This window comes from Brachionichthys hirsutus, unplaced genomic scaffold (assembly GCF_040956055.1).
Source record: "Brachionichthys hirsutus isolate HB-005 unplaced genomic scaffold, CSIRO-AGI_Bhir_v1 contig_1421, whole genome shotgun sequence".
Taxonomy (NCBI): domain Eukaryota; kingdom Metazoa; phylum Chordata; class Actinopteri; order Lophiiformes; family Brachionichthyidae; genus Brachionichthys; species Brachionichthys hirsutus.
In genome coordinates, this window is record NW_027180334.1 from 88,434 (window position 1) to 114,968 (window position 26,535).

The 26,535-nt window shown below is 43.4% G+C and overlaps 1 protein-coding gene across 1 annotated transcript; it reads left to right on the plus strand.

Moving 5' to 3' along the window:
* Positions 1–386: 386 nt before the first annotated feature.
* LOC137913558 (chromatin remodeling regulator CECR2-like) lies at positions 387–26,317 on the plus strand. Its single transcript, XM_068757202.1, has 18 exons — positions 387–506; positions 12,838–12,932; positions 14,470–14,653; positions 15,188–15,315; positions 16,069–16,152; positions 16,659–16,726; positions 17,175–17,335; positions 18,293–18,382; positions 18,621–18,768; positions 20,107–20,236; positions 20,435–20,472; positions 20,565–20,656; positions 20,765–20,891; positions 21,606–21,979; positions 22,097–22,246; positions 22,767–23,571; positions 24,076–26,065; positions 26,269–26,317. The coding sequence occupies exons 1-18, from the start codon at positions 387–389 to the stop codon at positions 26,315–26,317; spliced, it is 4,833 nt and encodes a 1,610-aa protein (XP_068613303.1).
* The last annotated feature ends 218 nt before the right edge of the window (positions 26,318–26,535 follow it).

Consider the following 26,535-nt stretch of genomic DNA (forward strand, 5'->3'; position numbering starts at 1 on the left):
TCGAAGGTGTACTTGTCGACAACAGACTTTTGGTACACGAACGAATACACAATCTAACTACAAACGTTTTCAAACATTTATAGTTAATAAACATAACGACCAGTATTCTCGGCACTCTGGTGGATTACGACACTCTGTAACGTTTTAAACGACATAAATATTTATAACCCCCACCCCCCTTGGTCTTCGTACGGTGGTGTCGTCCGTCCCATCTGTTCACGTCCGGTGAGTCCCCTGATTGAAACATTGTAGCAATGTCCGGACAAGACGGCGACAGTAAACTCCTTTTCGTGTTGGTAATGTAACGGATAGATTGCAATCCGCGAGGGGGAAACTAACTTTCTAATGTGGAGAAACAAACGTTACACGATTTCAGAAGTCTGAAAATGTCCCAGGGATGTAGAGTTTCTGTGGAAGAGATCCAGTCTTGGTGGGAAGTCCCCGCCATAGCCCACTTCTGTTCACTGTTCAGGACGGCGTTCAACCTTCCAGACTTTGAAATAGAGGTAAATAAGAACTTTGGTTTATTGATTTAACTCCCAACGTAATTTTTAATGAAAAATAAAAGTTGTTTGTGTCAAGTGTTTCCGCTTCCTCGTGGGTTTAAGAAGAGCGCATTTGTGCACTTAGCCTCCTGGTTAACGAGCTTCGCCGTGTGTTCTCTGATCACTTCTCGTTCGTTAGCGTTACTTGGGCAATCCTCTGGCTTTGCATAGCCACGGGCACGCAGACGCTCCCCGGGCATTGTTTGCTCGACACGTCCAGTTTTGTTTGCAGGAATCGAAGGTTTTACGCGTGTAATTCCGATATTTGTTGCATATACCGGTATATATATATATATATATATATATATATATGGCGGTCTCTTCTAAGATCTTCTGCTATCAGTTATGCCCCTGAATAAACGAAAACGAATTCACCAGGTTATATAATGAACTTTATCACTCGATCCCTCTTGCTCTTTAAAATCTATTCGGCGTTCACTAAACAAGTTTATTCAGATATATCCGACAAGCCATCTTGCGACGATTGCACTTAAAGGTCAATATCACGCATCAACAGCCTCCATCACTCATTCATCCCCCACCCCCCCTCCTCAGAGAAACACGCAGGCATCGCTTTGTTATTAAAGGCGGTGCAGGCCAGATGGGGGATCGCAGGCGCCTCGTTTACACAAAGTTGGGGGGGGGGATCCTTGTGCTGTTGTTTTTCTCCATATGACGGTCTTAAATGTAACGGAGATTACTGTTGAAGCCTGTTATAGCTGCAGAGATTAAATTGTGCTCGGTATAATTTTATGTGATAAATAGCGATTCTTCTTCTTCAGATTGGCTTTATTGGCGTTCTGTCATGATTGCTCAATATGAAGAAACTTTCAAACTAGAAAGGGACATGAGGGGTTCTTTAATGCATCTTTTCATTGTGCACATTTAAAACCCTGATGAAGGTTCATTTGAAAAGCAAAGTGCATTCATCAATCCTGCGCATTTGTTCAAAATGCCAAGCATTAGTCTCCCATCTCATTTTATTTTTGTCATCCTGGCAACAAGTGTGCAGAGTGCTTGGAGCTCAGCTTTCCACTCAAGTATACTGCACCATTTGGTGTTTAATGAGGGCTATTGAATAGATTATAATTTCAGGAAGTCATAAAAAAAGAGGTGGTAGAGACCTCCTGAGTCTAAACTTTTGTCTTCTGCCCCACAGATACCAGGAGGATTCTGCACTGTACTTAAACTATGAGACATTAACATAAACCCTTTACATAATCCACTCGTATTTACCTGGGTTCTCCGTCTCTGTGGGTTGTTGTAGCTACGGTAAATGTTCACATTAAGTTTTGATTGTACCAGACTCTGGATAGTTCAATATGCTTACTTTCAGAGGACTTCTGTTTTAGACGAGGAAGCTTTCAGACAGACATATTTGTTCTGCTTAATTGCACATGCCAGCGACAAGACAATCCTGTCTGGGCACTATTGCAGCTCTTTGGATTATCTCTCACTTACCCCTTGACCTGTCTTGACTTGTTAACATTAGTATGTGTTGATTAATATGTTAATGATTTACAAGTGGGCGTGATAGTCATTTATTTGACACCTGACGACATCTTTTGACTTTGCTGACTTGTATCTTTCTTTAGGATACGGTTTTGGCTGTGCATGCTTGAATTAATGAGTAATATTACCTCCAGTTGCTCGTCTGTCTGGATGCATAGGTTGAATTACTTAAGAATTGGGCTTGGAGAAGGGGACAGGAAATTGCTGTCACTGGTCATGACAGAGTGAGATTGGGTGGGGTTGGCGGTGGAGGTGGGTCGAGGCATTTCACAACGTCTAGGATTTTAGTGTCGACATTCTCTGACAAACCATCCTGCCTTCCTTATGGACATGATGTCTTGCATCATTTCCTTTCATCTTTCTTCTCGTCAGCCTTTGCAAACCAACCGTTATATGATTTAAAAAAATGTTGTGTAATTGTTGCGATTAAGCACTGCAGCTCACTTTGCTATTCCCTGCAGTTTCTTGTGAGATCTCTAGTTTGTTTCTGCCCTCTCGCGTAACCCTTGATGGACAAGTATGATGGGCATGGGGTAAATACTTCCACATCATTATCTTTGTACGGATCCTAATGGTGCGGTGTGAATAATCGGGTAGCACAGTGAAATAATATGATTCATGCACCCTACTTTCTTGGCCGATATACGTACTTTGCTGTTGCTTGTTTCCACTTTTCCTCATGTGACTAGTTACGAAAGCTCTTTGTGAGTGTGTGGTTGTGTCGGTGAGATGGCGAGGGGGAACGAATGAATGAGAGCTAATGGTTATGGGGAGTGGGTGAGAGAGTCCCTGAGACTGAGAGGATGCAAAAGCACACAAGTATAATAGAGTGAGAGGGCGATTTCCAGGAAGGAGGCCCAGGGTCAACATGGCTGATCCTTTCGCCTTGGTTTTGTCCCTGTGGCTGATCTGTAAATTATTTTGTATATCTGTGTGATCTGATGGCTGAATCCCACAGTTGACAGATGCTGTCGGCCTCTGTTGCTTAATATTCTGTGATGTGCTGTTTGCTGCATAGTCCTTCATGCCAAGGACCCCCTGTCTGCATCGTCTTCATTATCTGTGCTCTGTGGGTCGCCTGTTTGGCATGCCATCTAATTTATTCTGCATCTTTATTAGCTACCTGTCATTATAGTGGTTGTGCCTTGAACTTGCGTCAACTTTGGGAAATGTACGTTGTTTAATAATTCCTATGTTTAGCAGCATCAGAAGTTTCTCAAATTTCAAATTGGACTACACAACACACAAGTTGCCGATATGCTCGGATTATTTTGCATATGATTATAGTGCAGTGCTGAAAGGGCCCTTTAGTATCGTTTGACAAACGTGATCAATCTGTTTATCATTTCAAAATGTACAAAAGAAACAGTACTGAAAATATTAAACACGAGCTATGATTAAATCAACAAACAATATTATTGACACTGTAATGTAGTTTTAAATCTCATCTTGCTTAAATGGAATCCACATACACCACTGACCTGTTTAAACCCCTCTGTCAGGGTGGTAGCATGTGAGTTCATGCGGTAGAAAGAGAGATGGATAATGGTTAACTATGACCGGGCAGTGTGAAGCCAGAGGTTAGTTTGTGGGACAATCCGACATGCAAATCGGTCACCCTTAGTATCTGGGCTTGTTCCCTCAGGATAACCAGCACCCAGAGAATCGTAGTACTGTCCCTGGCCGATATAACCGCAACCTATCCCTGAGCTTGAAATAGGTGAGAAGCCCTTCTCATTGGCTTTCAGCCTGGCATGCTTCAAAATACATATGCCAATCAGAACATGTCCCATATCTGGATGTTTTCCACTCATTAACATCCCAAATACCAGGCACTTCATGCAGAGCTGCATTCATAATTGGTTTTTCATCAGATAATGATTAAAATAATCTTATGTGAAACACCATTCGTAGGATGGCAAATACTTGAGGATTTAAACCCCTCTGTCAGGGTGCTAGCATGCAAGTTCATGCAGTAGAAAGAAAGATAGATATTGGTTAACTATGACCGGGCAGTGTAAAACATACCTAGCATGCCCTCACTCAATTAGTAAATCCATGATTAACAGTACACGCTAAAACATATGAATAGTTGTGGTGTTTTGATTATGTTAACATGCTGGCCTGAAGATTTGCTAAATCCCCAATCTGCTCAAGAACATTGTAAAATCAGAGCAATGACAACAACGATGCAGATGGTCAAGTTGTTGACGATCTGTTCATGAACAGCTGACAACTTGTTTGCTGTCCTCCAGAGCGAAATGCCAAACTTATTTGCTTCTATTTTGGTTCGAATATTATGGGTTGTCAAAACAAATAACTTGTTAGTTGTTTATTACACATGCCTTATGCAAACATGTATGCATACCGTTTTAATGGACAGACATTCACATTAGAGCTAGACACAATCACTTGAACTTATGAGTTTGAAAGGTCAAGATAGCCAAATCTGATCTTGGCTAAAAATATGAGAATTAAACATGGAAGCTTGTAATGTGGTCGGACATTTTGCTGCTTTTGATAGATTCTGAAATATCTACTTATTGCATTTAAAGTCTGTGAACTTATTATGAAGTACCATGGCCTATTAACAAGGATGAGGTTTGTGGATGCATCATTTATCCCACCATCACGTACCCACTGCCTGTTTGTAATCACTCTACCCAATCCCAATCTCAAGCTCCAGCAGTCTCCTTGTCCTCGAGCCCCAGCCCCTGGCATCACCATGACTAAAACCCAGATGGTGTTCTTTCTTTTCTTTCCCCCTGGAGGGTGGAGGCGCTTCACTCTGGGTACTAGCTGCTGCAGTCCTTTGAGAAGGGAACTCCTATTTTCGAACAGTCCTTATTGTGCTTGGACAAGGAAATTTTGTCCTATTAGATTTGGTAAATAAGTAAAAGCAAGCTATCTGTGAGCATTTCCTTTATTTCAGCATCTCCAGAAAACAAATTAATAAAAAGGAACAACATCAAGGCTTAATTGTTCCATCGCCCAAGTTAAGACGGTCACACAATTTGACTCGCATTGAATGCTAATTAAATTTCACAATCATGGCTTCATTTGGGGAACTTTGATGCCAACGCTATAGGAAGTTTGAGTTGGAAAAAATGCGTCAGGATTTTGAACGCTTGGCCACACTGCAGATGAAGGGAGCTGGTCTTCTGCAGAATCAGTCCTCTGGACAGTAAAAGGAAAAGAAACTGACGTGGATCTTTGGCAAAATCCCAATCCTTGGCAGAGGTTACCTTGTAGTCTTTTGAGCCTAACACCTCCCCAATCTGTCAGAGATAATCAGAGTCACCCCAGTGATTTAAAATACCGTTTGACAGTACATCCAATTTATCCTTTTGGGCTCAGATTAGCTGGAATATACCTCAGAGTGATGCTGAAGCTCTTATTTATTAAGGGTAGAATATTTATGCTGACTTCATCTTCCTGACTGTTTCCTCATCAACATGCGTTTATTCTTCTTGTCTCCTGATCTTAATGTAATTCAGGGCACCTGCCACAAAATCTTCATTTTCTTTTACATTACCAAACTGCGATCGCTTTAAGCACTGTGCTTCAGCTCGCCTCCCTTGTAAATCTAGTCCTTACAATATTATACACTTACGTTTGGCTGTAAAATGTAAGCATGAGCCTATTTTAAGTGTGTATATATATATATATATTAATACCAGAAAGATGGTCTGGCACCACTATGGAACTCATGACGTGGCTGTCCTATGCAACTTAAGTAGTGAATATATATGGTTGCCTCACTCTGGTTAAGGATCTTCCAAAACATTTTGAGAAGTGCCAAAACATTTGGCTCAATTTAAAACTTACAAGCCAGTAGGTGGCCACAGTTTAAGTAATTAGCAGTAAACACTAAAATATGTTTACCTTTGAGTTTTGGCTGCTTTACCGCCTCCATCAATTTGCCAGGGAGACTGGAGCCTACCTCATAATAACAATAGCCCACTCAGATCTACACTGTTTTGCCACCTCTTGCATCCCTTTCTTTTTTCATGGTCCACCCACTGACACTTCCACAGCTCAGCCCATGCTACAGTGTTACACACAACGGCCTCTGACATCCCTTTTCTCCAGCTTAGGCTACAGATAAAGCCTTACAAACGTTTCACTGAGCACCCCTCGAAGATCAAGAACCTTTTTGCTGTCTTGTTTGATTCCACCCTCACATGCACTGTGAGTTGGGGCTTTCTAAGAAGCTGCAGCCCCTCCCCCAATTGTGATTGACAAGTGAGAGCAGCAGTACATGCATCAGATGGATTCACATGGGGAGTGTGTGCTCAGAGGGGGAGGTAGAAGGGCACGTACACCAGGATTTTTTTTGGCTTGTTTCATTGTTGCAGCTCCCCATGGTTCCCTCTCTGTCTCCAGTCTAGGGCGGCATCCCTTCAGTGTGGCTTTCCCACTCTGTGCCTTTACGTCTGATTGTGAAGCTGCAGTGAGCAGAGTGAAGAGAAATCTAGTGATAAGAACTTTGCCAAAACAAGTCTCATCCAGTGAGAGCCAAAGAAGAATTGCTGTTGTCACGGCTAAAAGACGATATGTATTTAGCCTACCTAGAAACAATGTTGGTACATGTACTGCAACATCACATTGATAGGAGGTAATAACATGAGAATGTTTTTTGAGAAATATCTTGCTTTTTTGCTCTTACAAGGAACAGGGCGTGATAATGAGTACTGGGACTAGGAGCAATGGCAACTGGAGAGTTCTCTCAGACCTGGCACAATGCGACACATTATGATGAGTGTAGATTTAAGCAATTTCTCTACTGCCTTGAGATGCAGATGCAGGGGGATATCGACTTACGACCTTCGCGACTGTCCGACTTTGCTGTTTTTACGACATACTGGAAAGTGAGCGAGCGAATCGAGTGTACGACTGCGTTCTCACCCACGATGTCTACCGAGAGGAAATTGTCTCTTTCTACGCCGATATTTTCTGTATCATGACACAGCATCATATACTTACCGTAATTTATGCAGACCATGTTCATGCAATCAGTGGGACGTCAGCCGAATCAGGACACTCCCATTTTAGGGAAGTAGATGTTGTGGTTCCCACAAATGCGACATCGGGGATGCAAGCCTGCAAAGGGAGGCCATCCCATCTCATTGCTTCCACAAAGCCGGCGAGCAAGTCAAGCAAAAGGGCTCTGACTATTGAGAGTGATGTTCATGCACAATTTTCAAAAATGGACATTAAATGAACAGTAGCAGCTAAATAAACGCACATCAACTGAAAATATATGTAAAACACATTAAATGTCGTGCTTCCTGTTCTCTTGGAATGCCGACATGCACCTCATACAATGGAGAAGTGTTCTGGCCTTTTTATTGCTTAGTGTGAACAAGCAAATGCTAAATTGTTGGTACAGTTCTGCGTGAAAGAGGCTCTAGTCTCAGGAAGGAAGGATCTTCCGTATCCCTGCCCTCACTCAAATAGAATTTCTTCTCCATTATCCCTTCATACAGCTAAGCCACAGGTGTCTCACCTGGCCCTGGCAAGTTGTTCATCCTGTTCTCATATTTTCATGAATAAATGGTGTCATTGCCTAAGGGCTCTAATTAGTTAGATCAGTCAAAACCATACATGTGGTGGATATGAAGGACACCACTTTTCACTCTAGGTTGAATAGGCATGTCATAAATCAAGACAACAAAGAAAAATTGGCCAACAAGTTTTTGTTTTGGTGTGTCAGTCAGATGTCTCTGGCAACAAGATGTTGTTGCTTTCCTCTGATGATGAGATGAACAGTACATCCTGAGGATGCGAGGGCGTTTTCCTGTGGTGTTATGACTGTGTGTGCGTGTTTGTCATGTGGCAGGAGGTGGGGGAGGAGGGTGTTGTCAGATGATGGCTCCTGAAGGAGCCATGTGTGAGATGAAAGTGGGAGGGGAGTTGGGGGGGAAGGAATGAAGAAACGCAAAGGAGAGGAAAAGAGGAGCCTTTACACAACAAACAGGCCTCCCTCCCCCCCTCCAGTTAGCCGTGCTCACGTCCTCCAACTGTTGGTGCTATAGACCCCAGCGGAGCTGTTAACAGCAGTGGCATAGAAACAGTGTGCTGTCAGCAGAGCCAGTGAGGCCAAACCCCTTTGCACTTTGCCATAACCTTGGATCTGCTGATGCAAATGCTGCCACTATGTTGATCACAACCCCATCTCTCGGTTCTCATGTGCAACTTTCATTGGCTCTGTCCACATTTTATGTTCCCCGCCCTTTATTTATTTTTTGCTTTGCTTTGCTTTGTATGAATTGTAATTCATGTCTAGGAAGAAAAACACGTCTTTTTTTTTCTTCAAGAAAATGCATGGGAACAACCATGTGGTAACAACCTCAATAAAAAAGAGTGTAACAAATGTGTTGCACATTTCAGAAGATGCGTCCAAACAGTGCAATGGCAATCTGGAAGAAGCAAATTAAAGACCAACTGAAATCTTTGAACTGAAGTGCAGTACCACTTCTGCCAAATACAATCTTATCACAAGCCGAAGCACCAGCAGGAGGAGGTCCGCAGTTCAACAGTCAATAGCTAGTTCTGTCAGCAGTTGCTTGTTTGATGATAGATGTGCAGAACAAACGATAGCCGTCAAAGATTATGGCTGTAGAGCTTTTTCCTATTATCTGTGCTTAACAGGGATGAGTTTAAATTTTTTTGTTAAATCTGAATTTACAGTGTCCTCTAAAAAACCTATGAGTTAAGGACTGGAGAAACTGTGATGACAATACAGCATTTGCCATAAATGTTTTGCAAAGTGTATTAAGTTTGTCTTGATTCAGTAGCTCTAAACATTTTACAACATTTTGGGGATGAAGTGCTTGTTATTTACTTGCTCAGAAATGAAATGCGTTTATGAAACGTGCTGAATCAAAATGGTCACCTTTTTGGTTGATTTTCTTTTTAGAAGTAACTGTCCTGCCTTAAAAGGTTTATGTACCGGTAAATGGTGTTAATACCTAATTGGTTTCAATAGAATTTTACAGTGTAAATGTCCCATATTCCCATTCCCATCGTGTCTATAACTAATTTTGAGGGAACCACTGCTAGTCACATTGACACACGGTTCTTTCTTCAGTTGCAGTGGAGCCAGCCACAAGCTGGAGTAGGGACAATGTGTGGAAAAAGGGTGGAGATAAGGAGGAGAGACAGAGTCAAAGATTGGGTAGGAGATAAGAGGGGGGGGGGGGGGTGTTGTCACGGCAATAATACAATGTCTCAGTGGTGTTCATAGACTAGGCAGCAGGGCGGGGGTAGGGGCTGGGGGGTTGTAGCAAGGAAGAAGAGGTTAAGCCAGAGGGAGCGGCAGAGAGAGGAAAGCATCAGGGAATTGGGTGAAAAAAAGTGCTAAATACCTTCAGGGGGAATTGCTGATAGCAAGCATGGCTCAGAGGGGCTGTGGTGATGGCACCTTTTGACTAAGCATTGACTCGCCCTCCAGTTGTTGCCCCTGTGTGTGAATACGAATAATCTGTTCTCTTCACGGCAGTAGCCACGTGACAAATGTGACAGTTAAGCTCTTTAATTCATACTCTTTTATAGCTTATCACCTATCCAGCTGTTTTATCTTCAAGCCACATTGATAATCAATGTGAAGCAGCCAAAGTACGGAAATGCTTTTTTTTTTTTACTGAGACAAATTCATGAATGAATATCAATTTAAGTGATGAATGTTTCTGTCTGCTTTAAATGTTTGTGGGTTTTGTCCCTTTAGGGCATTAGTTTGGTTGCTACTTTATGTGTATGTGCTTCCAGAGGGGGTAACGTTCCCACAGGACATGGCCAGCATGGCCAGCTGCAGTGCAGTGTCCCTTGCAGCCCTTCATCAAGCTGAGTATTTGTTAGCGCTTGGCCACAGAGTCATTGGGTGGCCAGATTAATAGCTAAAGAAAGGGCACACACACACACACACACCACATTAATTCCCGTTCCCTCTGCCATCTGAGCTGCCGTGTGGCACTTCAAAGGTGAAGCAGGCTGGTGTTAATCCAGGGCCTGTGGGGGCTAGTGTGTCTGAATCTGCTGTGTTGTGCGGCACTCAAATCTCCATTCTTCCCCCGATCATTTCTCCCAACTTTTTCAAAGTGCGATCAAAGTGTTCTCTCTGACGGATGGGCTCTCTCTGGCTCAGAGGTTGCATGACAGAGAGGACCAGGAAGTGGAAAATGAAAATCTCTCTCCGTACGCGTGTGCTTCTACACAGGGATAGAAACCCCGTCTTTCTAGTTTTGGATGATCACACTTCCTGTCCATGATTGGGTCTGCGGCTCCATAGCATACATGCGCAAACAAGCCATAACAACATTGCTTGCTTCAGAAGCCTTTTCTCCTGTTTTCTGTTATATCCTGTATGCAGTATCGCAGTCCAGTCATGGGCAAATACGAGTCCTTTCATATATTGGTGTTCACATTAGGTTGAGAGACATGGTGCGGAATGTTTAGAATGCAAAATGTTTCTTAGTTGTGTTGTGAGATGACCATTATCAGTTCTGTCACTCTTCAAGGTGTGCACAAACAATGGTGTGTCCAGATATTTGTACCACCCAACCACAAGAACACCCAGTTTCTATGTTTCCTGATAGTTGTTTGTGAATATATGAAGCCACAAACATTTCCGCCATTTGCTATGAGATACGATATGAGATATCTTGCTATCTTTTTGGTCCTAGTCTTCTGTCGCGTATAATTTCCTTAAACTCTGATCTTCCAGTTAAAAGTGTAGTTAACTGTATTCAAGTGAATCCTTGAGATTATAATTAACCCATTAGAGTGTCTCATTTGTCATTGTGAGCACGTTGCTCTTCAGGCTGAATTGGTCATTAGAATATAACTCATAAAACTTAATGAACTGCTGCTCCTTTGTGTCGTGAAATATAGCTACATTTTATCTCCTGACGTCAATCTCACTCTCCCGGTTTGTGTCTATAGTAGCACGAGTCAGAAGAAGGAGCAGGTTGTCTTCACTTTACTGTTGAAATCCGTTCTAATCTTAAGCAGGAACATTAATCTTATCCTGTTTCTCAACCTCCTGTCGCTCTCCCCTCCTCCTCCTACGCTGTTTTTCATCGTACTGACTTGTTGGCTCCTATCTTCTCTCATTCGCCATGGCTACGAGGTGTGTAAAGTGACCATTGGTGACCCCCCTGGACTCACAAGGTTGCTCCAGACTAGAGCGAGACGGGCTGAGGAAATGAGTGATCAAACAGTAATTCAAAATGTCTCCTCGTCCTTGAGAAATCTTTTTGCCACTCGGATTGAATCTGCGGTTGTACTTTTGTGGATGTTTGTGAGGGAAAGGCTGCACAAAACAGAGACTTTGTATCTTTTTTTTGTTAGTAATGAGAACAAAGGCGGGAGGGGTAGATTGTGGTCAGTCAGTCATGTTGGACTTCAGTTTGTCGGGGCTACTTTGCATCCTGCAAAAGGGGGCTTAAAGTGAAAAGAACACTTGGGCTGACAGAGCACTTGCATTTGCATTTCTGCCCTCTCAGCCTTATGTTCCCCCCCTCTCCCCACTTGCTCCTCTCCAAAGCTTTTAGCTCTTTTTACAAAGATCACAGAACAATGTCACAGCGAATACCCTTCTCTACGCTGCCTTTGTTTACACGCATTGAACAAAAAAACACTTCTGTAATGCCACCCGAGTGTGTAATTTTAGATCGCTGCTGGTTCCCCGCAAATAAAAAAGGTATGACATTTCAAACCTTATTGCCAGTGTCTACTATGACAGCTGACGTCTAAATCGTTCTATGTTATGGCAAAAAACAATCCATTACCGCCCCTACTTTGTATTTTGGTCTCATCTGTTAAGACGTTAAGAAGTTCTCAGAACTTGCCTCATCTCCTATGTGGGGACCTTGTCAGTTCTGCTTCTCGGCTTTTTGCTAGCGGCTGACCACCACCAGCTGCTTTTTAAATCACAAATAAATTGGTGTCAAAGTGTTAGTTGTTCTTCTGCCTTGCAATATGGCTTCTTATAAACAGATGTAGATTTGGTGCTTTTACTACCTCGTCCAGCTTAAGAGCACAACAACCATAATGATTAGAATGGTGAGGTGCAACAATCTTGTCCTGAACAGATTGTGTAAAATTAAGCATCATGGGGAGAGCAGTGCATTTTGGGAAACCTTCCACGTTCACTTTTCTCGGCTGGTCAGTGGAGGAGAGCAGGGGGGGGCAAGGCTGTGTTGCAGCTCTAGGCCCCTGCTGCCTGCCATCTCGCTCTCTGGTACTTTGAGGTCTCTGCTCTGCTTGTTACTGCTGCTTCATAAACCCTGAATGGATTACACACAATGCCAGGCAGAAGAGAGGTCATGGTTGAACTTGAACCTGAGCTCCAGCTAAATCACCACTGGCAAACCAAGATGCCCTAATCATACAAACTCCAACTATTCCTCCTGCTGTCTTTGACCGGCCTTACACATGTACCCACACATATGGAAAGGTGCAACATCTCACAGCCAAAAATATATTTTTTAACTTGTATAATTACTCTGGCGTCTGTTTTTATAAAATAGTACCTTTCACTTTGCCCTTCTCTTCAGCCTCATTGTTGAGAACTTCTCGAGTTCCAGCAATCAGCTTGCTCTGGCAATATTTAGTAAAACAGCGCGTCATATCTGAAGATTTTTTACTTATTCCCCAGTATCACATCCATTTGGAATTTCCCCTTGCAGGACTAATAAAGGGAATATCTTATCTGACAAAAAGAGTGCACGAGTTCTCCATGTCTACGCTGCTCATACTGTCCTTTGTTTGTCTCCAGGAACTGGAGAAAGCCCTGTCAGTGCAGGACTTGGACTTCCTTGGAGACCTGATTGCTTGTTTGTTGCAGGGATGCTACCAGCGCACTGACATCACGTATGTATGGAACAAAATCTGATATTAGCCATGATTGTTGACACTACTGTTACTGCCAACTACTTTCGTTCTACAACATTAAATAGATGAGCAGGGATTTCCGACATGGTCCAAACATTTACTGTCAAGTTCATATATTTAAAAAAATGTTTAAGACACACCCACCACTGTTGACCCATTGCAGATGACACTGAAGTCTTGTACTATGAATGCATACAATTTAATGTATACATACATCTGGGGACAAGGTCACAATCGTTACCTTTTCAGAACTAGAACAGTGGAACCTCGTTCTGCAATTTTTAATGAAAAGAGAAGCCAAATAGTGGAAAAGATTAGTTAACTTCTTTTTTTTCCCCCGAGTGGCTGCCTGAATGAAACCAGTCTTTCAACCTCCAAATTAGTCATAGCACCCAGGAGCCTTTATGGGAAGTCTGAGTCACCTGCACAATGAGGCGCCGAGGAGTGCCATTTACTCACCATTTGGTCAATGGGCCTGTGGTGCAATCACACTCTACCGCTACCACATTATATAAAAACAGCAGCCACTGGACCTTTTCTCTCCCCCATGAGCTAATGATGCGAGTAAATGAGTTTGTAGCAGGGGTTGCTATTTAAATACACCTAGTATCTTATGGGGCTTCTCCAGTCCATCTCTAGAAAGCAACATAGAGTGAACTGATAAGTTGGGAATCAGGAATGATTTCGTTTTTTTTCTACCCAACTGGTAACAGAAGGACAACCTGCATTGTTTGAGGAGATGGATGCTGGCATCCTGTGTGTGTGTGTGTGTGTGTGTGTGGGGGGGGGCTACTTGGCACTGGCCTTTCACAGTCCTTTTCTTCCACACGTGTTAAATGCTCTGCCGGAGTCAGGAAAAGGGAGGGCGTTGGAGAGAACGAGGGGCCGACAGTAGGAGAGTGAGATGGGGTAGGAAGGAGGAGGCGACCAGCAGCTGTGTGAAAAGTGCACACATCTCTTTCAAGATAAGCCACTATTTTCCCATGACGTTGTGTAGCTGCACACCCCCGCCTGGAGCTCTTGTTCTATTGATCAGAGTTGGAACTGAAACTCATTGATTAATCAACTAGACCTAAACAGTAAACAGCATTTATTCGCGAGCTCCCACTCATAGCTGAGACACAACACTCTCTCTTTCCATCTTTGTTAAGCTCCACCTCCTCTTTCTCACCGGCTGCAGCGGTAGATTGAACTTTGTCCATTTCCTATACGCTACAAAAAGAAGCTGGCTGATCTTGAAACTTGAAGTGTCGACTTTCATGTCACGCCACACGTGCAATTGAGCTGGTTCTATGGACTCATCTTAAATCTCAATAGATCAGAAAACCTTTCTGTTTTATGTGAAACGGGAAGCTTCATATGACATTTATTTGTCGCTTCAAAACAATTTATGCGACAAACTAAAGATACTTTCTAGTAAGTGAGGGGCAACTTTGTCCTTAAATACATTTTAATCATCTGACTTCTCATATTTTGGCCTCCTCTTCTGTTTCTTTTTGTTTACTTTATCATTCAGCCCCCAGGCATTCAGCAGTTACCTGGATGACATCATCAGCTACCGGTGGGAGCTGGAAGAAGGGAAACCCAACCCACTTCGAGAGGGCTCGTTTGAGAATCTCCCCCCTCGAACTCAGGTGGAGCTGCTCCACCGCCTTTGTGACTACCGTCTGGATGCTGCTGATGTCTTTGACCTGCTTAAGGTAGGCATCTATGAGGATCGAAAGTAAAATCTGCATATACTTTGTCTCATGCATGCAATTGGGCTTAATCAATCCGGTGTAGCTACATTAGTTTACGCATTACCAAATATAAGTAAATTATGAGCACTGATTCTCATGAATAAATTATAGTTAATTCCTAAAAATATGCCAAGTCTTTTTAGATTACAGGCAACTTTTTATAACACCTGACCAAGGTAACCTCGTGGACAGTAACATCATATATCCCAGCCTAAATAATGTGCAATTAATAATAACCTGACAGGTTTACCTCCGTTTTGTCTGCCAGTTAATTTCCTGCGAAATATTTTCTCTTGAGATAAGATGTTTTATTAATTTATGTAACTCAATTTATAAAATGTACTTGCTAAGACACTTAAAGCGCTTCATGTCAGTGTGTGATTAACAGCTGCGTAGGCTCACAGGACTGAATGGGCATCACCTTCTAATGACTGATGATTTAAAATCAGCCCCTCAAATGATTTTTAGTAAATGTTATCAACTATCACCTGTCAGGGACTGGATGCAGACAGCCTGAGGGTTGAACCGCTGGGGCAGGATGGAAATGGTGCCCTCTACTGGTACTTTTACGGCACTCGGATGTATAAAGAAGAGCCGGCGAAGAGGAAAGGAGAGAAGCTCAGGTGAATTGAGTTGTCCTCTGTTCAGTACATGTTTCCTCACGGATTGTCTTTTCTGCAGTTCACTAGAACATGTTGTAGGCATGCAGATGCAATATTGGTTAACACTCTTAAAGAAGTGTCAGGGGTTAATTATAGAGGTACAGTAATACCTTGACATACGAGTATAATTCATTTCTGGACCGAGCTTGTAACTCGCACTCGTATGTCAAATCAATTTTTCCCATATAAAATAACTGAAAACAATTTAATCTGTTCCGGCCGTCTAAAAACACTCAAATCAATGCTGATAACAATGGATTGTTTTTTAATTACTATATAGATACACACGCGCACAAAAAACTATATACAATATTATTGTAATCTAAAATGTGGTTTTATTATGAGTTTTAACTTCAAGACAGACGATGGCGCTAAGAGCGTGTGCCATGTGAGGAGGAGAGGAGGGAGAGGGAAGGAGTAATTTTACCTTTACATGTACAATTACACAAACTAAGACATAATGGTTCCGCCTTTGGAATTCTATGTGTTCTTGATAGCATCCTTCTGTTTGAGGATTGTACATATCGTCGATGTTCTCCGCTCGTACTGGCGTGCCAAATCCCTTACGAAGACACCGCGGTCACATTTATAGATACCGGCACTGCCATCCTCACCATTCGCTTTCTTTGGACCCATCACTTATAAGGAATAGTCACAGATGCTGAGAGGCTATCAACTTAAAGAGTTTTCTTCTTGATTTTGGCTTTCCAACAGTGAACACTCTGAACTAATATTACCAGAGAAAAAGAAAAGGGGACGGCCACCAAAGAAAAGAAAACTTGAAGACCCCCGTCTAAGGTAAGAAAAAACTTTTTTGTTTGCCAGTGACGTTAGCCCGTTGCGCAGAAACTTTTACATGCAGTTATTCATATGTTGTAAAGATGTACGAGTTATGTGAAAAATAAAACATGCATTTAACTATCCCATCAGATGCCATGACTGTTCGCCACATGGTCTTAGGTTGTATAGATATTATTCAGGACTTGTTCAATCGTGTTTCAAAGCAAAATCAGCAAAAGATGTTCTAGAATACATACATTTATTGTATAATCCTCACGGTGTGCGTCCTATAATTGTTTTCCTTCATTGGGTAATTTTCAAAGTGTTATGCTCATCTGAAATGTAGTGGCTGATTATGTCATTCTGCTATTGTTTTGTTCTGATGGAGGTTGTAGTCTAACCATATCAGCAAGTATGACCTTTTTCTAGTAGTGGAGGCATCTGTGTACAAAAACAAAAAAAGTGTTTATTATTGTAGGAATATTTTAGATCTATTCTTCAAATGTGTTTTTTTTACTTTGCAGTGAGGTGGAGATTGAAGTAACAGAAGTGAAGACAGAAAATGAAGTGGAAGACGTCCAACCGAGCAGAGGTGAGATGATCTGTTGAATATGATGATAATAATGGATTGGATTTATATAGTGCCTTTCTAAGCAGCCAAAGCACGTCACAATGAAACCATTACTCATTCACTCCACAATGACACCAGTAGTGATAAACTACATCTGTAGGCACAGCTGCCCTGAGGCAGACTGACGGAAACACGAGTTAAATTATGCCTACGGCCTCTCGGACCACCAGTCATGTGAGGGAGCACTGGAGTCATGGTGGGTGAAGTGTCTTGCCCAAGGACACAACAGAGAAATGAGTAGGATGCAGTGGGATTTGAACCACAAACCTTGAGGTTATTGGCTCCGCCATTTAAACCACAGCCTTACTTGCATTTCTGCTTTGTCGTTCTGTTAGTTTCACGGATTTCATCACGACACATTTTTTTCAAGAATTGCTCAGCAACGTCTCCTCTCTTTTTCTTTTATCAGGCCATAAGCGAGGCAGTTGGTCCCTGGTATGTGACACAGAGGAACAATGGGTCAGTCTGGCAGAGAGCATCAAGTACAAAACCTCCCCGCAGGACCGCCACCTCTACCATGTCATCAGCCAGAATTTCTTGCCTGAGATCAGCACCATGATAGAACACAAGGTTGGAAACGGGAGAGGCATTGACTGCTTTTAGTCCCTGTAACAGTAGGAGTCTAGATATCATCTCTCAGCCACTTCGCAAATCCCACCATAACATTACCTATTCTCCTTTTAACATTCTTAACTTGCATAAAATTAATTTATGTTAATTAAAGACCCTATGTAGTTGAAATATTCTGAACGGAATCCCTGTGAAAACGTTTCGGCTGCACCACAGGTGAGATGAAGGAAAGCTGGTCTGTGCTTGCCCTTCATTCAGCACCCAAGCTTGTTCATGAAGTTTGCCCTAGGCCTTTAACTTTTGCTCTTACATTAGCTAGAATGACAGCTCTGTCATCTGCATGCTGGTGTTCACTTATCATTGAGTCATATCTTCCAAGGAATGTGTTTTAAGTAGCTGAAGGAGAGATCATAGACCTATTTTTTTTTTTTGGTCTTGTTCAACTGAGTCAACCCAGCACCACACATTAAAGTTTCCTCCCAACTCATCATGGAATAAATTCTAATTGTTGACTGCAATAGCTAGTCAAAGCTAAAGTATAAGCATTGTTTGAGCCTACCTATTTGAACTTTACACTTCTGTGATGTATAACTAACACTGTTGCTATAGAAACCTCCTTGGCCTTTCTCTATCATCATCAGCAGCAACAAAGAGAAGAATTGGGCTTGCAGTTTGATGTTTTTGAAGAGCTGTCAGTTACCTGTCTTCTTCTCCTCTGTTTTACTATATTATCTATTATATTCTAAACAATTCACTATTTACAGCTTTTATTTTATGACTTTAAAGATTTACATTTTAATCACATCAAATATGTAAATCACAACATTTTGCCTGTTAATTATTTGCCTAATATCAGCACTATTTCATCACTGCATGACCAAAAGAGAAGCATTTTATATCTGTGAAAGACATAATCTTTTTTCAGAAAGAAACTTTGTCACTTGCTTATTTATTCAGGAGCAGGAGCAAAAACAGAAACAACTGGATCCAATGTCACTTCATTCATCCCACTGGTTGTCTGAAAAGCACCTTAGCCAAGAGGAGCAGGTGCGTTCTTGTCTGTGTGCATGTATGTGACATTATAATTGTATTGAAGACTGTGCGTGCACTGTAGCTGTAGACGGAGACATAGTCACAATTCACAAAATCCAAAATGAAGACATGCATACACAAATATGTTTCATTTTTATTACCGATACAAACGCCATCCGCAGTTCTCTTTCGTACTTTTGTGTTTTTAATTCCCACAATACATTTTACAACATGCTTTTGTCTATATATTCAGGACACTCTGAAGGGAATCACGGAGGAGAAGAAGAAAGATGAGGAGCTGGATAGACAGGTCCTGCTGGCTGAGCAGAGACGAGAAGAGGAACAGCTTCTTCTGGAACAACAACAGAGGGAAAGGATGGAAAAGATCAAAGCAGTGGAGGGTAAGATGGTCAGCTACGCAGGGGGATGGAATACAGATAGAAAGATATACGAGTTGTTTGTGAAAAATGTTCCCCATATCCAGATCTGAATAATATTGTTGTGGTCTATGGCAAGCTGAAATAAATCTACTAATGAATGAACACATAATAAAAATTTCAATATCAAAATCAAGCTGGATGCCAAAAGTCAAATATCACAAAGCAGCAATAATAATAACCTCTGGCGTCTGTCTGTTAGTTCTGGATGGATCGGAATGAAATTCTCAGGAAATGTTGGGAATGTTACCAGGAACAGATTTTGGTGCAGTGAATGCAGCTTCAAAATCTGTTCCTCAATATCTCGGTTGACTATTGACTGATGTTTATGGAATTTGATACAGTCGTAAAGGATGGGGGGCCTCTCTCTCACCACCGAATTAGGATTAGAGCCAGAATGGAGGCATTAATTTAATTTTTTTTGCGTTGAACACCCCACTGACGGATTCAAAAATCTCAACTCTACTACAATTCACTTTTACTTTTCATGGTTGCTGTATAAAAACGCCAAGAACAATTTCTAACCTTTTGATGATGATCCAGATCACCGTGTGGACGGTGCAAATCCAATTAGGAAGGGAATGAGCTGCTCGGCGGAGGTCTAGGCTTGCTGAGTGCTTCTCTAGTTTCACATTCTTTCATCAGTGGCCTGTCGGCAGCAGGTAGAAAATGGTCCTTTTCCAGCTCGGGAATGGGGGCCGCAATGGATTGTAAAGCGCGCCCCACGACTTTCACATCACCATTGATGTATTTTTTTCTCTCAGTGGCCCAAAAATCTGCAGTTGCATAGCAGCAGTCAAGCCCTGTGATTTATGTGTAGTACACAGAGAATGTGAGCGAGATTGTAATGGGCCTTTAATGACAGGATCACGTCTCTCTTTCTACCCCCCTCTGATGTCATCTGTCAAGGGTTAATGAACTGCTGATTGTGCTTCCTTGGCAGAGCCTCATTAATGTATTATAGATGAACAGCAGGACCTGGCCTACTCTCTGTGTGCATGGCATATGTGGAATCCACCCTCAAATCACTTCAATCCACACTACAGGGGGCTGTTGAAATATAAAGATGTGATACGTGCATTTTCTCTGAGCTCTGTTTGGCTCTTTTGATCAACTGGGCCCTGAAAACGATGACTGACAAATCATTCTCTTTCTACTAATCTGAGCTAGTGCTGTCTTTGATGGCCAGTGCCTGGTTTTCACTGAGTGTAAATTTAACTGTAAATTTAGATGACAAGACTGAAACTTCATAAATGTTATTTGTGCCCACGTTGACCTCCTTTGTTCATCCTTCTCTCACAGAGCGAGCCAAGAGACGGAAGATGCGAGAGGAAAAAGCGTGGCTGCTGTCTCAAGGGAAAGACCTGCCACCAAATCTCCTGAATCTTGAGCCCTCCTCTCCGATCCACAGAAAACGGAAAAATAAAGAATTGTAAGATACTTTTTACTTCAGATCTCACTTTGTGGTTCAATAAGCAGTTGCTTATCTCAGCTGAAAGGGTGCAGCCTTTCCTATTTTGAGGCTCTACCATGGGACTAGCTGAAATTACATGATTGTGGAAATGGATGTGGTTCTGTGGCGGTTTGGTCCGAGTGCTGTTTGTAACGCATCACCTGTTTGACGTTTCAGCTATGAAATTGATGACGACTACACTGCTCTATACAAAGGTATGCACCCTGAGCACTTGCACAAGGCTGTCGCTTTATTTCCATCTCTGTTATTGTTTGCTGTAATGTCTTATCTGATTTGTCTTCACCAGTGCTTGAGGCCTTGAAAGCCCATAAAGATTCTTGGCCTTTCCTGGAGCCTGTGGATGACTCCTATGCTCCTAATTACCACGAGATCATCAAGGTACGAAGAAAAAGAACGCTATAAACATTTTCATGTATTCATAGTACCGGTAGTTTGTATAATTGTCTATATAAATGTGGTATTTAAACTGTTTCAAATAATTTTCAGACTCCTATGGACTTGGCCACCATAGAAAAGAAGCTCAACGAAGGGGAATACATTACCAAGGAGGAGTTTGTCGCTGACATGAAGCTCATGTTTGAAAACTGTGCCGAGTACAATGGAGAGGCCAGCGGTAAACAAATTTGCTCCACCTCCAAAGATTTTCTGCGTTTTTTTCTTACCTGGATTTTCCGTCTGTATAAAAAATACATCATACTCCATTTCATTTGGTGCATGTTCTGATTTAAAAGCACATGTATTAATGTTTGGGGTGGGAGAGAGAGCAAAAGAAGTGGGCTGGACTTTGTGACGTGTTGGGGCCGGGACCAAGGCGGTCTTGACAGTGATTAATGAGGAGTGATTGAGCTGTGCTCCAGCGCTCGGAGGGATCTGAGCCCTGCAGTGTCAGAGAAACATTCCAGCCCCTAAACCCCCTGTCTGGAGCCATCCATTCAACTGAATACTCTCCCCAGGGATGGGTGGGAGGGGGGCCGGGGTGGAGCAGCAGAATGAGGAATGTGTTGGAGATGTAGATGTCAACCTTTGCCCTCTGACCTGGTCAGCCTTCTAGCACAGGTCTTAGAACGGAGGGGCAAGTGTGTGTCTATGGCTTCAATCCTTCCATATTGTTTTGAGTGCACTGAGGAATGGAGCAGTGTGTTGCTTGTAAGAATGTGTGTGTGAAAGGGATGGGAGTGATTTGCAGCAGGCGGATGAAAAACTATTATTTGAGTGTAAATGAGTGGATGTTCTCATTGTTATGCATTTTAGGGAGCGTGACTGCTACTGCTGCAGAAGATGTAGCTATGTGTAAGAGTTTGTATAATATTTGTTTGCCTTTCTGCAGAATACACCATCATGGCAGAGTCTCTGGAGCGTTGTTTTAACCGGGCCTTACTAAAACATTTCCCATCGGAGGACGGCGACACCGATGAGGAGTTCCACATTAACAGCGAGGAAAAGGAGCGCAAGGAAAAAAAGCGCAATCGCAGCAGTAAACATTTGGGGCCTGAAAGTCTTATCAAGGCCACTGAGCAAGTTCAGGGCAAAAGGAACTCACAGGGAGGCAAGGGCAGCACGCCCTTCAAGGAAAACAAACCCACAAGACCACCACCTCCCTTCCACTGGGTCAATGGCTCCCATCACCCCCACACCTTGACCCCAAGTCAACAGCAAGTCCACGAAGGAGACCTGAGGGGCATGTACCACCCAGGGCAACAGGTCTGTACAGGATAAGTCAACTTGTTTTCCAAAGATTCACTACATATCTAATCATACCGTATTTTTCATTTACCGGTACCCCTCGTAATATATATATTTTTCATATTCTCTAATCAGCGCTATCATCGACCTGGCCCCACTGGTCCTCATGGCCCACACATGTTTGCCCAAGGAATGGCCATGGATCCACGCTTTGCCTACCCAGCTCACATTCCTAGACATGGAGACCCAAGTTTGAACCGCTTGCCTCACAACTTTAACATGCAGGTAATATACAGACTTCTAATTTGAACTTTTCTAAATGTAATTATTACAATGTTTCAATTACTTGCTAAAAGCAATTGTAATTGCTTTTAGCAAGTAAACTCATGGCTGTGCTTACTGAAAATTGGTCTGTCAAATTTATAGTTTGAATCTGCAAAAACAGACTGGTGTGAATGAGTGAAAGTATTTTTATTTTGGTTCATTTTTCAACAAAGCAAGTAAAAGGGACAATCAGACAATCATACAAAGGCATTTTTAACACTGAACCAAAACGGCGTAGTTTGAAGCAAAGGCTTATTTATAACTTACCCCCCCCCCCCCCCCCCCCCATTTTCATCTCTCCCAAGACAATGTAAGTAGACAGACAGATTTTATAAAGGGTCCGAACCCTAACAGTATTACAAAACGTTTTTTTGTCTTAGTTTCCAATGAATATTTCCTGGTCACAGATTTCTTGTACATGTAATGGTGATGATGTAATGACGTACTCACCAAATTTAAACGACTACATTTTTCTTTCCAGCATCGAATGGTTGAAGGACATCAAATACATCCCAGGTATCCCATGGGTCCAGAATCTCACCAGCAACCTCCACACCAGCAGCAGCATCATCCCTACATGGGTCCAACTCATGGTCCGTCTCTGGGCCCACGTCCCACAGCTCTCCAGCATGGGCCTCCTCCTGAAGCCAGCATGTACCCATCACACCACCGTCCGGAAGGCTACAACATTCACACAATGGGGAACAGATTTTCGGGGTCGGAACAAACACCTCAGCACAGCTATCGGGGGTTGAGACCTTCTGCTGTGGGCCCATCTAACATGTGGACCGGTATTAATCACCAGGAGAGACCCAATGGGATTCAAATGCAAGATCCCAACATGGTGAACCAGCGCAACTATAATTACGATGGGATCCCCCCTTCGGTGGGACTTAAACCATGGCCGGAGGCTGCTGGATACCCCCACCCTCCTCCAAATGCCCAGTATCAAATGTCTGCAGCAGTCACATCCCTCGGGCCCAGGTCCACACATCCCCCTGTTCCTCATCTAGACTCCTCTGGCAGGACACGCTTGGCTTCCATGCTTGAAAGCCCAGAGATGCTGGCCCTGCAGCAGCTGTCAGCTCCTTCTGCCCCCCCTGTCGGTCCCCCTCGTCAGCACATAGGCAACTTTCAGCAGCCTGGGCCCCCGTCAGGAATTGGCACCATCCCAGCTCACCCCTCTCATCAGCCTCCTCCTGCCCCTGAGGTTCAGCTGCTGCATCCTGCTAGAGACAATGGGCCAGACAGCCAGCCTTCCCAGCAGACAGACATGCTGCCCAAAGGTAGCCCTGACCTTCTCTCTTAGTATTCTAGCAGCAGCAGCCTTCTGTGTTCTGCATTAAGGAACCCAAGCAGTCTAATCCTTTTCTCCAGAAATATTTTTTCCAGCCTATATTGTCTCATTTGGTTCCTTAGCCCAGCCCCCCCAATTTTGGTCTCTCTGTCAAGTGCTAATTGTAATTAGCGCTGTAATTATTTTTCAGTTTGTGACATATTAAATATTCATTATTTTCATAAATTTGGCAAAAGAGAATATGTCTCTGCACAAGCCTCACCAGTAAGCTCACAAGTATCCTGTATCTAAGCATTCGCACTGCAAAAAAATTTGGAACTGGGCATTGTTACATTTCACTAATTTCCTAGTTTTGCATTATTTCTGTCGATAAAAATATTTGATGATTTTATGAACTTTGACACAGTTTACGGCATAGTTCTGAGATTCTGATTCAATACCTTGTTCATATGTATTCAACGCTAATTTTACTTTCATGATTGTTTGTTCACAGACTCTGCATTAGAGAGAAAAAAGGATGCCAGCAACGTTTCAGATGGGCTGTCGGCACACAAAAGCACTGCTTTAACTGACCAAAAGCACCCAGCCATACTGAGCCCTACACGAGTCCAGGCTGGGCCAGGAGAGGAAACGATGAGCCTCCCGGGTAGATCACAGGAGAATCTTTCTACGCCAGGGCTCTCACAGGGTTCAACGGAAAGCAACAAGCAGGAGACGCATGCCCTGAGGCGATCCGCCAGCCACTGCCATCCTCTACATATCAATACCACTATTGCGTCAAGTCACCTCAACATGATTAAGAACTTCTCCACTGACGCCGCACCAACCAGCGCCTCTCCGCGTGCACGGAATAGTCCACGGCAAAAAGCATCAAGCCCTGAACTTCAGCAAAATTCTCCATCACTGCATGCAGCAGCTTCTCAGAATTCCACTCTGCAAATGTCAGAGAACAATGTGGCACAGGATGAACATAAGCAAAATGGCCACCAGCAGAACATCAAAAAGCAGCAAGAACCTCAGACAATGCGGAGTTCCCCTCCCCAGCAGATGAGCCAGAACATGCAACAACAAAATTCTGTGCCACCTCGCCGTCACGCACCCCAAAACGACTCTCCACGACATTCCGCACAAAACAGTCCAGTCCAGTCTGGACCGACTCAGCCAGCCCATCTCCCCTCTTTGCCACCCAGTCATCCTACCCCATTGTCACTCTCCCAGTCTAGCCCAGCAGACCACGGAGATCAAAGACCCAGTGAACCGACATGTAGGCCAGAAAAAGAGGTCACTGCAGTTCCAACACAGTACATTACAATTAAACCTGGACATCCAAATGGCCTTTACAAACACCAGACAGTTGCCCCCCATCATCTTCAAACCGTGCCAGTAGGTGGTAACCAAAGTATGCAGGCTCAGAGAGGACCAGCGCCGGCTTACAATCCAGCCGTACCACCGCATTCCCAAGGGCAGGTAAATGGGAACATGGGCCAGTTTGGCCAGAGTAACCGTCCGCATTCACACTTGAGCCACACAAACATGACGAGGGCCATGCGTATGCCTGCTCCCCACGCTTATCACAACCAGGCCGTAAACCCTCTCCTCAATTTTGCTCACCACCCCGCCTACCACCAGCAAGGAGGCACTCCCTACTCCTATCACATGCAGGGTCAACAGCACCCTCAGGCCCATCCTAACGCGTGCCCGCCTCATCATCAGTACCAGCAGCAGCACTACTACCCCCAACTTAATCCGCAAGCTTCTGCCCATAACCAGGTCAGCACTAGAGGGATTTATCCTTCAGAGGAGCGGCACGGGTCTAATTACCAGCAAATGTTACCCAATGCATACCTACCTATATCAAGTGCAAGGGGCAATGGTCAATTAAAGGAGAGCAGCGTTTCCCCGTTGGGCTCTGAAGGCTCCAGCAGTGCTAGTTTGGTGTCCCCCGGCCCTTTGCCCGACGTAGGCCTGCAGCCTGGAGGTGCAGACGGGGGGAAGTGTGGAAACGGCTGTGAAAGCCCAACAAAACAGGTTCACTCAGTGACCTCAGAGCAGCCCGACAGCCCGAAGGAAATCCTGGACCTTGACTCTCATAATGCTGCCTCTCGCCACCGTAGAATCCAGCTACCTCAGCAACGCTCTCATGCCACTGCTACACACGTGATGCCCGGCTTCATGTTCGATCCTCGCACCCTGCATCCTGGAATGCAGCAAGGCGGTGTCCCTCCTCCCCACATGATATCTCAGGCTCATAGCGGAGGCAACAGAGCCCCTTATCCTGGCCATCCGTACAACGATCCAGGACGGTGCGCCGTACGAAGCCCTCACCCCCACCTGATGGAGGCTCTGCAGCGGCCCCAGCAGCTTCCCTTCTCTCCAGGTCAGACACGCATGATGATGTACAGGCACGTCCGACCAGCTGGGCATTTCCAGGGCATGATGATTCAGCACAGAGGCCTAATGTCCGAACACTTACTACAGCCAGGGTGAGATTATTCATCCAATCAAGTGTAGTATGTTGTGTTTTTCCTGTGATAGGACAATTTTTTTGTTTTGTATTCTTACTTACTTAGGTTCTTAGAAATTGCATTGAACCTAATCTGAATATTTTACCATATTATCGATAACTTGATAATACTAAATCTAACAATATAAAAATGCATGTTATTGCGGTTTGTCATTGTCCCAGGCAACAGATGTCTGCTCCAGGTGGCTCTAACGGTAAACAAGGAGTGTGACGAGGATCATAGAGTGAGTAAAGACGACTTTAGACACCGTATGTTACAACAAATGTTCAGGTTCCAACAATTTCTTATTTCATCACTCTTTATTCTATATGAATATAACTTAAATAACGTGGGTGTTTATTCTGAGGAATATGAATGGAGAGCCAAAACATAGAAATGTTATTGTGATATTTTCAATTAATGTTTGGTTTTTTTTGGTCAGTCAGAAT